Genomic DNA, 12,573 nt, shown 5'->3' with positions numbered 1-12,573 from the left:
TGCTTCTCCCTCAGCCTCTGCCTGCCTCTCTGTCTGCCTGTGCTCCTCTCTCTCTCTCTCTCTCTCTGACAAATAAATAAAATCTTAAAAAAAAAAAAAAAAAAAAAAAAAAAATAATAATAATAAAAACACACTAAAAAAATTTACTAGGCACATAAAACACATTTACAAAGGGATGAAAAAAGCTCAGCCATTAACGCATCCCTATCAAAACACCATCAATTTTTTTCAAAGAAATGGAACAAATAATCCTAAAATTTATATGGAACCAGAAAAGACCCCCGAATAGCCAGGGAAATGTTGAAAAAGAAGACCAAAGTTGGTGGCATCACAATTCCAGAGTTTAAGCTCTATTACAAAGCTGTAATCATCAAGACAGTATGGTACAGGTGCAAAAACAGACACACAGATTCATGGAACACAATGGAGAGCCCAGAAATGGACCCTCAACTCCATGGTCAACTGATCTTCCACAAAGCAGGAAAGAATGTCCAATGGAAAAAAGACAGTCCCTTCAGCAAATGGTGTTGGGAAAATTGGACAGCCACGTGCAGAAGAATGAAGCTGGACCATTTCCTTACACCACACACGAAAATAGACTAAAAATGGATGAAAGACCTCAATGTGAGAAAGGAATCCATCCAAATCCTTGAGGAGAACACAGGCAGCAACCTCTTCCACCCCAGCCGCAGCAACTTCTTCCCAGAAACATCGCCAAAGGCAAGGGAAGCAAGGGCCAAAATGAACTACTGGGACTTCATCAAGATCAAAAGCTTTTGCACAGCAAAGGAGACAGTCAACAAAAACAAAAGACAACCGACAGAATGGGAGAAGATATCTGCAAATGACATATCACAGAAAGGACTAGCATCCAAAATCTATAAAGAACTTATCAAACTCAACACCAAAGAACAAATAATCCAATCAAGAAATGGGCAGAGAACATGAACAGACATATCTGCAAAGAAGACATCCAGATGGCCAACAGACATGTGAAAAGTGCTCAATGTCATTTGGCATCAGGGAAATACAAATCAAAACCACAGTGAGATGCCACCTCACACCAGTCAGAATGGCTAAAATTAACCAGTCAGGAAATGACAGGTGTTGCCAAGGATGCAGAGAAAGGGGAACCCTCCTACACTGTTGGTGGGAATGTAAGCTGGTGCAGCCACTCTGGAAAACAGTGTGGAGGTTCCTCAAAAAGTTGAAAATAGAGCTACCCTATGACCCAGCAATCACACTACTGGGTGTTTACCCTAAAGATACAAATGTAGTGATCCGAAGGGGCACATGCACCCAAATGTTTATAGCAGCAATGTCCACAATAGCCAAACTATGGAAAGTACCTAGATGTCCATCAACAGATGAATGGATAAAGAAGATGTGGTGTATATATACACAATGGAATACTATGCAGCCATCAAAAAACCCCAAATCTTGCCACCTGCAACGAAGAGGATGGAACTAGAGAGTATTATGCTAAATGAAATAAGTCAATCAGAGAAAGACAATTATCGTATGATCTCTCTGATATGAGGAATTTGAGAGGCGGGGGGGGGGCGTGTGGGGCACGAAGGGAAAAAGTGAAACAAGATGGGACCAGGGATGGGGCGCCTGGGTGGCTCAGTGGGTTAAAGCCTCTGCCTTCAGCTCAGGTCATGATTCCAGGGTCCTGGGATCAAGCCCCACATCGGGCTCTCTGCTCAGCAGGGAGCCTGCTTCCCCCCCTCTCTCTGCCTGCCTCTTTGCCTACTTGTGATCTCTGTCTGTCAAATAAATAAATAAAATCTTTAAAAAAAAAAAAAAAAGATGGGACCAGGGAGGGAGACAAACCATAAGAGACTCTTAATCTCAGGAAACAAACTGAGGGCTGCTGGGGTGGGGGTGGGGGATAGGATGGCTGGGTTATAGACATTGTGGAGAGTATGGGTTATGGTAAGTGCTGTGAATTGTGTAAGACTGATTATTCACAGACCTGTAACCCTGGAGCATATAATACATTAAATGTTAATAAAAATAAATAAAATAAATTTTAAAAAAAAGAGAAAAGCTCAGCGAAATGTCCCTGGATAGAAGAGTAAATATTTAAAAACATCAATTCCCTGGCCAGATGGCTGGCTCAGGGGGTGAAGCATATGACTCGTGATCTCCGGGTTATGAGCTTGAGTCTCATACTGGACATAGTAGTTATTTAAAATAAACAAACAAACAAATAAAGACAAAAATCGGTTCTTAAAATAAACCTGTTTTTTTTTTTTAAGATTTTGTTTATTTATCTGACAGAGAGAGAGAGAGAGATCACAAGTAGGCAGAGAGCCCAGTGTGATGTGACTCGATCCCAGGACCCCGAGATCATGACCGGAGCCGAAGGCAGAGGCTTAACACACTGAGCCACCCGGGTGTCCCAAATAAACCTGTATTTTTAACATGAGCCCAATGAAAACTCAATTTTAAACTATTCAACCTAATTCTAAAATTCATATAGAAAACTAAACTTTTTCATGAATAGCCAAGATTTTTTAAAACAATGAGAAAGACTATTAACTGTGTTAAGCACATTAACTTAAAGTTACCATATTAAAATTAATTTCCTCTCTTAATTATTATATAAAAAATTGCAGATGGGCTATAAAAGTGAAAATAAAAGCTAAAAATACTGGAAGACAACATAAGAGCTATTTTTAAAAAATATTTTCTTTATTTATTTGATACAGAGAGACTGAGCACAAGCAGGTGGGACAGCAGGCAGAGGGAGAGGGAAAAGCAGGCTGCCTCTCTGAGCAAGGGGTCCGATGCGGGACTCGATCCCAGGACCCCGGGATCATGACCAAGCCAAAGGCAGGTGCTTCACCGACTGAGCCACCCAGGCACCCCTATAAGAGGTATTTTAAGAAGCGCTTTTGGAGGGGGGCGGGCTAGGTGGCTCAGTTGGTGAAGTCTCTGCCTTCGGCTCAGGTCATGATCTCAGGGTCCTGGGATCGAGCTCCACATCAGGGTCCCTGCTCAGTGGGGGGTCTGCTTCTCCACCTCCCTCAGCCACCCCCCTACTTGTGCTCTCTCTCTCTCCCCCTTTCTCTGTCACATAAATAAATACAATCGTGGGGGTGGGGAGAAGGAAAAAAGCCATCTCCAGAAACCTACAGACTCAATTTCCCAGAGCCCTAACATCACCCTCTCCTTACTAGGATATAAACTCTTACATAATCAGTCACTCCTCACCCCACAGTGCAGCTCCTTCTGCCCACGGGTCCTGTCCCCTTGCTTTAATAAAACCACCACTTTGCAACAAAGACATCTCAAGAATCCTTCCTTGGCCATTGGCTCCGGACCTCAACACTCCAAAGTACATCATGATCACCTGTGGTTTTCATTCCAGCCTCTGGAGGGGGTACGAGGCCACCCCTCAAGATTTGCCTTTCCTACCAATAATGATCATTCTGACATCTTTTTCTCTAATGACTTAAGGGGAAATGATTTCTAAACAAAATACATAACCCAAGAACCATAAATTTATGGAGCACACAAAAATTAAAATAAACAGAATCAATCATAAAAGTTCTCATCACTTGCTGGCCCCGTGGACAGAGCACGCAACTCTTGATTTCAGGCTGTGAGTTTGAGCCCCACACTGAGTGTAGAGATTACTTAAAAATACAAGAACGTTTTTAAAATAAAAATAAATACGGTGCCTGGCTGGCTCTGTTGGTTGGGCGGCTGCTTTCAGCTCAGGTCATGATCCTGGAGTCCCAGAATCAAGTCCCGAATCGGGCTCCCTGCTCACTGGGGAGTCTGCTTCCCCCTCTGACCCCCTCCCCTCTCATTCTCTCTCTCAAATAAATAAATAAAATCTTTAAAAATAAATAAATAAAAATAAATACAATTTAATTTTAAAAATACATACACGGGGGGCGCCTGGCTGGTGCAGTCGGTAGAGTGTACAACCCTTGATCCCATATACATGGACAACTAAGAACAACCACGCTACCAAAAAACCAACTGAAGTCGGCAGTCGGCAGAGGGCCAGCTTGCACGCGGAAGGTCACTTACAGTCCGAAACAAAAATGCCAGGAGCTTAACAGAACAAGGGCAATTCCCCAAAAGAGAAACACCAGTGGCTCTGCATCAGGAGACGCTTGACACACGCAGGACTAAAGAAAGGCGTGTGGAAACAGGACAGCAGGTTCGCTGCCGGAGTAGCAGAGATTTTAAACTAACGTGAGACGCGCGCCGGCGAGGGTGTGAGCAGCGGCAGGCGGCGTGGCCTGTGATGCGGGCAAACCCGGGAACAGCCTGAACGTCCCTCGGGGAGGGGCCGAGCGCGCCCACACAGGCGACGGCACAGCCGGCAGCGGCGGACAGGGACCCCAGACGCCCCGCAGGAAGGGGCGGGGAGGCCCGAGGGCCCACCCGGGGGGCACCCCCCCCCGTTGCCGCAGGCGCTTTTGCGCACCGCTGCGCACTAAGGGAGGAAGGAGATTTTTCTCACTGTACCAACCGCTTCTGGAAAACAGCCCTACTTTCTCAGAAACAAAAACTTGGAAGGATTTTTCTCAGAAAACTCCCATAACCTCGGCCGGCCGCTGAACTCCGCGCGGCGTGGCACCCATCCGCCACGTCGCCGTCTGAGACTCGCACACCTCCGACCCGGCTCCCGGCGGCCCCCGCAGCACGCCAGCCCGCGGCCGCCTCAGGACCCTGGCACCGGCTGCTGCCTCGACCCGAGCCGCCCTTCCGCAGCGCTCTCCCCCTTCCCCGCGGGCGGCCTCCCTGCCCCCTCTCTAGCAGGAGCCCTTCTGCTCTGCTGTCCTCGCCGGGCTCCGCACCCGACGCTCACGCCGCCGCCACTCGTCTCCACCCCAGCACCACGCACGCCAGGATTCGTGGCGGCCTGGTCCCCGGGGCAGCACCCAGCACCCGAGCAGGACCGGGCGCACGGGAGGCAGCGGGACGGTTCCTGAACTGCTAGCACTACCCCACGGGGGAGACGTTCTGCGGCTCACCTGGACCGTCTCCCGTCTGTCTTTCCCACACGACGCTGGAGTCAGAGCAGGCCCCCAAAGAGAACACGTGGTTCTCTTCTCAGAAGACACAGACACTGAACTCAGACAGCTTCGCAGACTACAGGTCTAGACTGGTGACCCACCAATCTTGGTGGCTGGTTTCGAAATCACTGAATGTGGGTTAAACCAAATTAAAAAAAGAAAAAAAAGAAATGGAGGGGCGCCTGGGTGACTCAGTCCGTGAAGCAGCTGCCTTCAGCTCAGGTCATGATCTCAGGGTCCTGGGATCGAGCCCCGCACTGGGCTCCCCACTCAGTGGCGAGTCTGCTTCCCCCTCTCCCCCTGCCACTCTGCCTACTTGTGCTCCCTGTCAAATAAATCAATAAAATCTTAAAAAAAAAAGAGAGAGAGAGAGAGAGAAACATCAACTCTCTAAATACAAAGAAACAAACAAAAAAAAGGCTTTAGTCACCAAGACTATTCTTGCCCTCACTAACAACTCCTCTTTCTCTATTAATTTTTTAAAGATTTTATTTGACAGAGAGAGAGAGAGCAACCGCGCACGTGCGCACATGTAGGCAGAGCGAAAGCAGCCTCCCACTGAGCAAGGAGCTGAGCAAGGAGCTGGACATGGGGCTCGATCATGACCTGAGCTGAAGGCAGATACCCAACCGACTAAGCCACCCGCGTGCCTCCCCCGCCACCCATCTTTCTCTTTTAAAAAAAAATCTGCAGATGGGGCGCCTGAGTGGCTCAGTCGTTGAGCATCTGCCTTCGACTCAGGTCATGATCCCAGGGTCCTGGGATTGAGCCCTGCATCGGGCTCCCTGCTTGGCAGGAAGCCTGCTTCTCCCTCTCCCACTCCTCCTGCTTGTGCTCTCTCTCGCTGTGTCTCTGTCAAGTAAATAAATAAAATCCTTTAAAAAATAAAAAATTTTAGGGCACCTGGGTGGCTCAGTGGGTTAAAGCCTCTGCCTTCGGCTCAGATCATGATCCCAGGGTCCTGGGATCGAGCCCCGCATCGGGCTCTCTGCTCTGTGGGGAGCCTGCTTCCTCCTCTCTCTCTGTGTGCCTCTCTGCCTATTTGTGATCTCTGTCAAATAAATAAATAAAATCTTTAAATAAATAAATAACAAATTTTTAAAAAAATTAAAAATCTGCAACTAACAAGTTTTGTAATCTAGTTTCCAAGCCCACATCTGGAAATTGGCAGAGGAGGGAACATGGCCCCAGGAAGGCCTGATTAGCTAAATAAGAGGAAAGAAGGCTAAAAACACAGCAACACTCAAATAGCAGTTTCCCTGTGGGGACACATCATACATGGGAGTCGTCCTACCCCATGGCCCTCAAGGGCCTGTGTGTTACCAGAGAAAACCACAGACTAACACAATGACCCTGAAAAGATCCAAGGAAGGTTCAGTTACATTCTATCTGATGTACCTGTTTCAGAAAGACTTCCAATCATAATGGCTAAAATGAAGTGTTTCGCTTCTCTAAAAGTAAGCTTCATGGAAGGTCCCCTCTGGCGCGCGCTCTCCATAAGCTCGAGAATGTCAGTGTGTGTGAACACAGTGGCACTGAGCCACGCTGGCTAGCTGACACATCCAGTTCCACCAGAAGGATGGAGACCTATTTGTTAATAGTGCTGCCATATAATCTGGGTTTTTTAATTCTTATTTAATTTTTTAAAAGATTTTTATTTATTTATTTGACAGAGATCACAGTAGGCAGAGAGGCAGGCAGAGACAGAGGGGGAAGGAGGCTCCCAGCTGAGCAGCGAGCCCGATGCGGGACTCGATCCCAGGACCCTGAGATCATGACCTGAGCTGAAGGCAGAGGCTTAACCCACTGAGCCACCCAGGAACCCTGAGCTTTTTTAATACTGTATTCGTTTTGGCTATCTCAGAATTAAGAATGTGTTTTTTTTTTAATGTTCTAATCACATATCTTGATTATATGGCTCCTAAATAATGGAACCGCTCTTCAAATTAGTTAAGCCCATGCCTCGGGAACACCTGAATTCCATTTACCTAATCTGTGGGGAGTCATCCAGGGGAAAAACAGGCAGGGATGATGCCCAAGTAGACAGCGGGTCTCTAAGCTACCACTTTCATGGTCTGTCATTCCCAGTGGCTTTAGGAGCCGTATCAGAAATGAAAACCCCAAAGTTAATCTTTACCAAATGCTAGAGAATTTCCTTGTAGAGTAAGCAAACAGCAGCTTCCTAGTAAAAGTCGAGTCTTCCGTATCCAGACCCAGGTCAAGATCCCAGGGTCCTGGGATCAAACCCCACTGGGCTCCTTGCTCAGCAGGAGCCTGCCTCTCCCTCTCCCTCTGACTGCTGCTCCCCTGCTTGTTCTATCAAATAAACAAATAAAATCTTAAAAAAAGAAAAGAAAAGAAAAATTCTAGCTGGCTACACTGAAGGCACCGAAAATGCAATTCAAGAACAGCCTCTGGCTTTGAACGAAAACATTTCACCGGAGTGTGAACCGGATATACTTGGCTGATGCCAAGACAGTATTTTGGTTTGACACACGGACCACCAACGCTTCAGCAGCCTCCCTACAGAGATCACCTTTATTACCTGGGATTGGATTTTGGGGGCAGAGCTGAGAAATGTTTGTTTCCCCTCAATCCAACTCCGGCCCCCCCAACCCCATGCCCCCCCCCACCCCTACAAGCAGCAATGGTCTCAACGCACAAGGGCAGCAAACACTTAGGAGATTTTTTTGGGGGGAGGGGGCTTAATTTTGGCCAACTATTCAGCTAGTAACTAGTAAAGACTTTGCTAACCCATTACACTTGGGTTAGTCTTATCTTCTGCAGGTAACTCGGCCCTCTGGTCCTGCCAAAGCACCTCAAGCCCACGGCCCACCTGGTGGCCCCTGGGGAGCCGGCCACAAACCCCACACCCTGGGCCTGGTGCCTCACCGGTGCTGACCGAGGCCCCTGCACCGCGGTTTATAGAGGAGGCAAAGCCATTCGGGGTCTGAGCAGTTATGGATCAAGCCTATTACCGTTACGTTCTGTCAGCAACAGGGAGAGCTGTTTCTCGGAGTGAGATCTGCCCGCAGGGCTGCTCCACGCATCCTGCAGAGAGCCTGGGAACGCCAGCATGTGCCTCAGGTCTCATGACGGCTGCAACCGAGAGGTGTGAGGGCACGAATTACACGGCATGGGCCCCCAAAGTGAGAGCAGACGGAGGAAGCAAAAGAAATCGACAGGAGGATAAAAGCAGTAAATGTAAGACGGGGGCTGCACAAGGTCCAGGCGGGCTCGTTTGGGGAAATAAACCTGCCGGGCTGGAGCCCTACACCAAAGGGGGCAACCCCGCTCTTCGGACTCTTCTGGTGCTTGGGGCCGCCTCCTCACCCCTTCGAAAAGTCTCACTTCTAAGTCAGAAAACTCCAGCACAGTTTCCGGCTTACAGTGACTGGAAAAGGCAGAAAACACTAACCCGAGACCCAAGCAGTCCTACAGTGGCTGCCTCGTGATGGGGTCCTGGCGAGGCCAACAGCGAGAACGGCGACCTCGAGAGCAGGACCAGGGCACAGGGGCTGTGGTCCACGGCAGGTCCACGGCCGCGTGAAGAGACCAACCCACCACCCTCTCCACCTCACAACACGATCACCTGCTTTCGGAGACCAGGCCTGTTGCGGACCTTTCAGGCCCAACGGCTCCTCGTCGGGAGGCGTCCTTGTCTGTCTACCGGCAGATCCATTCCTTCTGTTCCTCATCAGAACTGGTGCAAACAGTTGACGGCAGTTTACATTTTTTTACTAGGAACGTTACAGATCACGCCAGATCACCCAGGCTCTGACAGCTCTACTCTTTACAATAACTATCTTCTACCAGTGGAAGGAATTACTCATTAGTTCTCTACCACCAGTCAACTTGATTCACCGGGGACAACGCTGGAATCAGTGACCCACCTGGTCCTGAGCGCGTGCAGAAAATCACGTGTGTGGCCCTCACGGTGCCTGCAGCTGGGTTCCCCCAAATACTGGCCCATGTCTGGCACTGTGACTATCCTGACAGTTACAGAAAATGGCCTACAAGTTTACATGCAACAGAAGAGAAAGGACATAATTTTCAGCCTCCTTCACCCTCACTCCCATATAGTCCCATTTCTCGTCAAACCCAGTCGTTCAGTAGCACCCCCATACCCTGCACCTGGTGCAAGACCAGGCTCATAACCCTCTCCTGTGAGATCCACTTGAGCAATCATCCACACGTTTCTGCCCTCCCTGACTGGCCAAACAGGCCTCCGATATGGCAATATGGCCCAGTACGCTGCCTGGAAAACACATGCTCCCACTTAACCTATGACCCCCACAACAGGGTCACATCATCTCTGAAGTCCCAGAGAGCATTCAAAATATGTATTTTTTTTATTTTTTTTTAAGCAATCTCCACACCCAACGTGGGGCTCATACTCATAACCCGGAGGTCAAGAGTTGCATGCCCTGAGTGAGCCAGCCAGATGCCCTTCAAAATGTATCTGTTGAATAAACTAACTAATGAGCAAAAATAAAATGAAAAATAAAAAGTCCACAAGCTGAGACTGTTCCACACCTCACAGAGCAGGGGGGAAGGACTGGGAGGGTGACAAAGGCAGACTCTCGGATGCGAAGCTGAGCACATGCTAACACTTGGCAACACTCTCCCACCAACATCGGAAAAAAAATACAGGTGAATTCTGAATTTTCTGTAGAGGTGACTTCTCTTATTCTCTTCCCCCCACTGTATAAGATACATATTTTCTAGGCTAAACTCATCCATCCCTCAGTCCCTCTAAACAACTGTACCTTCATGACTGCCCACACGGGTGGGTATCAGGGGCATCTGCAATACGCCATGCTTCCAAAAGCTTCTCGATCTTAGATTCAAAGAAAAGACTGTGACAGAAGTTCAGAAGAAGAGGAACGCAGATTATTATGGGAAAGAGTTAAAAAATCAGAGAACAAAAACTTGCTGGGCTGAAAACTGGCACGTCTTCCCAGCAGAAGAGACACTACGTGGTACAAAGAATGATTTACAACACACACGGTTGGAACATCTTAGAACATGAACAAAAAAGAAGAAAAAAACTCTTAACCTCAAGAGAAAGGTAAAAAGAAAAAAACAAAACTAAGTAAGCTACAAAAGAAACAATGAAATTGTTAAAACTGCTCGTCTGTAACACAGATGCTGGAGAACAGCAGATCAATACTCTCACTCTTTGAAGGAAAATTATTTTGACCTGGAATACAGTACCCAGGAAATCTACTATACAGGAATGGGGCAAAATAAAATCTTTAAGATATGGTCGGTAAAATCTTTTAGACATGGTGGGGCTTAGAAAATTTACAACCCGGGCGCCTGAGTGGCTCAGTGGGTTAAGCCTCTGCCTTCGGCTCAGGTCATGATCTCAGGGTCCTGGGGTCGAGTCCCGCATCGGGCTCTCTGCATAGCGGGGAGCCTGCTTCCCTCTCTCTCTCTGTCTGACTCTCTGCCTACTTGTGATCTCTGTCTGTCGAATAAAGAGAGAAAAATCTTAAAAAAAAAAAAAAGAAAAAGAGAATTTACAACCCAAAGACTTCTGCAAAATTAACACAAGGGTATACTCTCGTATGACAGGAAATAAATCCAAGAAAGAAAGATGATGGTGGGTACAAGCAAAAGTATAAAATTTACAGTCAACATGCATTAACCAATTCATTTTTAAAAACTGTTTTAAAAAAAGTAATACTGGGACGCCTGGGTGGCTCAGTTGGTTGGGCAGCTGCCTTCGGCTCGGGTCATGATCCCAGCGTCCTGGGATCGAGTCCCACGTCGGGCTCCTTGCTCGGCGGGGAGCCTGCTTCTCCCTCTGCCTGCCACTCTGTCTGCTTGTGCTCACTCTCGCTCCTCTCTCTCTCTCTCTGACAAATAAATAAATAAATAAATCTTTAAAAAAGGTAATACTGCACCAAAATTTAAAACTCAGGTAAAAGAAAAAATGTAGGAGACGTGAAAAAGAAATTCACAGAAGATATACGAACGCCCATTAAGCAAATGAAAACATTCTCACTACTATCCATGGAGGACATGCCTTGATACAGGCAGTCCCATTCCCTGCTAATGGGAATGTAAACTGATAAAGCCTTTCTCGACAGCAATTTGGCAATGTCAGCTAACATTTCAAATATGCACAGACTCCGAACCATCGATTCTAAAACTCAGATTCCGAAATTCTAAAGAAATGCCATACACGTGCGCCGAAGATTTAAATACTCGCCCATTCTACATAAAAATGTAATGACGAAAACAAAAAACCATGGACATCAACTTTATTACGTCCATTAACGGGACGGCTAAATAAACGGCCATACTTCCACAACACAGGACACTATGTAGCCAGTGGAAAGCCACGGACGGGGGTTACGGACACAAAATGTGTAAGCTTTGCAGAGAACGTTAAAAACGGTTCAGGAGCAAGCTACGTATATGGGTTACGCCTTTTCACATAAAAACAGACACCTGTCCACGTGTGCGAGTGTGTGCAGAGCCTCAAAAGAACGCTGTAACGTTCGCTCACGGCTTCTTCCGAGAGGAGAGTAAGAAAGCAGTTATGGTTATTCTTTTTCTTTTTTGGCCATTTACTTGAGCACCTACCAATTTCAGACCTGGGAATACGAGGGTCAAGAACCCAGAGTCCAGGGTAGAAGCGGTTCTGCCCGGTTCGCGGCCGCGTCCCGGGCAGAGTGGGCACTCAGTGTTGTTGCCACATGCACACCACGGTGGAGACCAAGTGGCTTCTGCATCGCCCCGATAGAACACAGCTTGGGGGCGCGGAGCAATAGCATCGCCACGAAGGGGCTTACATGGTCGCCCAGGTGAAGTTCGTTCCCACTCCCCGAAACTGCGCTCGGCTGCAGGAGCGAAGAGCCCTCGACCTCTCCGCCTCAAAACGAGCCGGAGCGCTCGACGGAGAGAAGCCCCTGCAGGAGTCCCGCGGGCCGGGGCTCCACCTCGCTACCTGAGGGCGGGTGGAGGAGGAAACCCGGGCAGTCCGGCGACACCACGACGCTCCACGCTCGCCGCGCGGGTGGCGCATAAATCTCACAGAACCTCCGTGCCTCCCACGGAGGAGGAAGCGCGCCCAGGACCTGGGGAGGAGAAGCCCGCCCGCCCACTCGTCGACCCTTACCTCTCGGGGCGGCTGCCAGCGCCGGCGCCCGCAGGCTGCGTCCCCACAGCAGCAACATTCGCAGCTCGCGCGCCATGGCCGTCCTCCCCGGCACCCGTGCAGCACGCGCGGCGGGGGCGGGGCGGGGCGGGGCGGGGCCTTCCTCGGGCGCGGCGCGGTGACGTCACGGTGAGCGCAGGGCTGCCCAGCCCGCTGCCTGAGCCGGAGTGGGCGGGGGCCTGCGCATCGCTCGCCGTCGGCTCGCGCGGGGACAGTCGGGCCTGGGGGCGGGCCCCCCGTGACCTTGTGTCGCGTTGTCAAGGGCGACGGGAGGGGCCGCCGGGCACTCGCCCGCCAACAGGGCCTCACTTCGTGCATCCCTAAAACGGGGCTGACGTTCGCAGGCCCGGGAGGCTG

At 49.2% G+C, this 12,573-nt stretch overlaps 1 protein-coding gene across 1 annotated transcript in view; it reads right to left on the bottom strand.

Moving 5' to 3' along the window:
* The window catches only part of TRAP1 (TNF receptor associated protein 1), a 53,653-nt gene extending 41,358 nt beyond the window's left edge, over nucleotides 1-12,295 (bottom strand). The window contains exon 1 of the mRNA XM_080830954.1: nucleotides 12,178-12,295. Coding sequence (XP_080687080.1) covers nucleotides 12,178-12,253 — 76 coding nt within the window. The 5' untranslated portion in view covers nucleotides 12,254-12,295. The remainder of the gene's footprint in view (nucleotides 1-12,177) is intronic.
* Between the last annotated feature and the right edge of the window lie 278 nt (nucleotides 12,296-12,573).

This window comes from Martes martes (genome assembly GCF_963455335.1).
Source record: "Martes martes genome assembly, chromosome: 18".
Classification (NCBI taxonomy): Eukaryota; Metazoa; Chordata; class Mammalia; order Carnivora; family Mustelidae; genus Martes; species Martes martes.
Note: the sequence above shows the minus strand (reverse complement) of the source record. Positions and strands in the feature narration are given on the sequence as shown.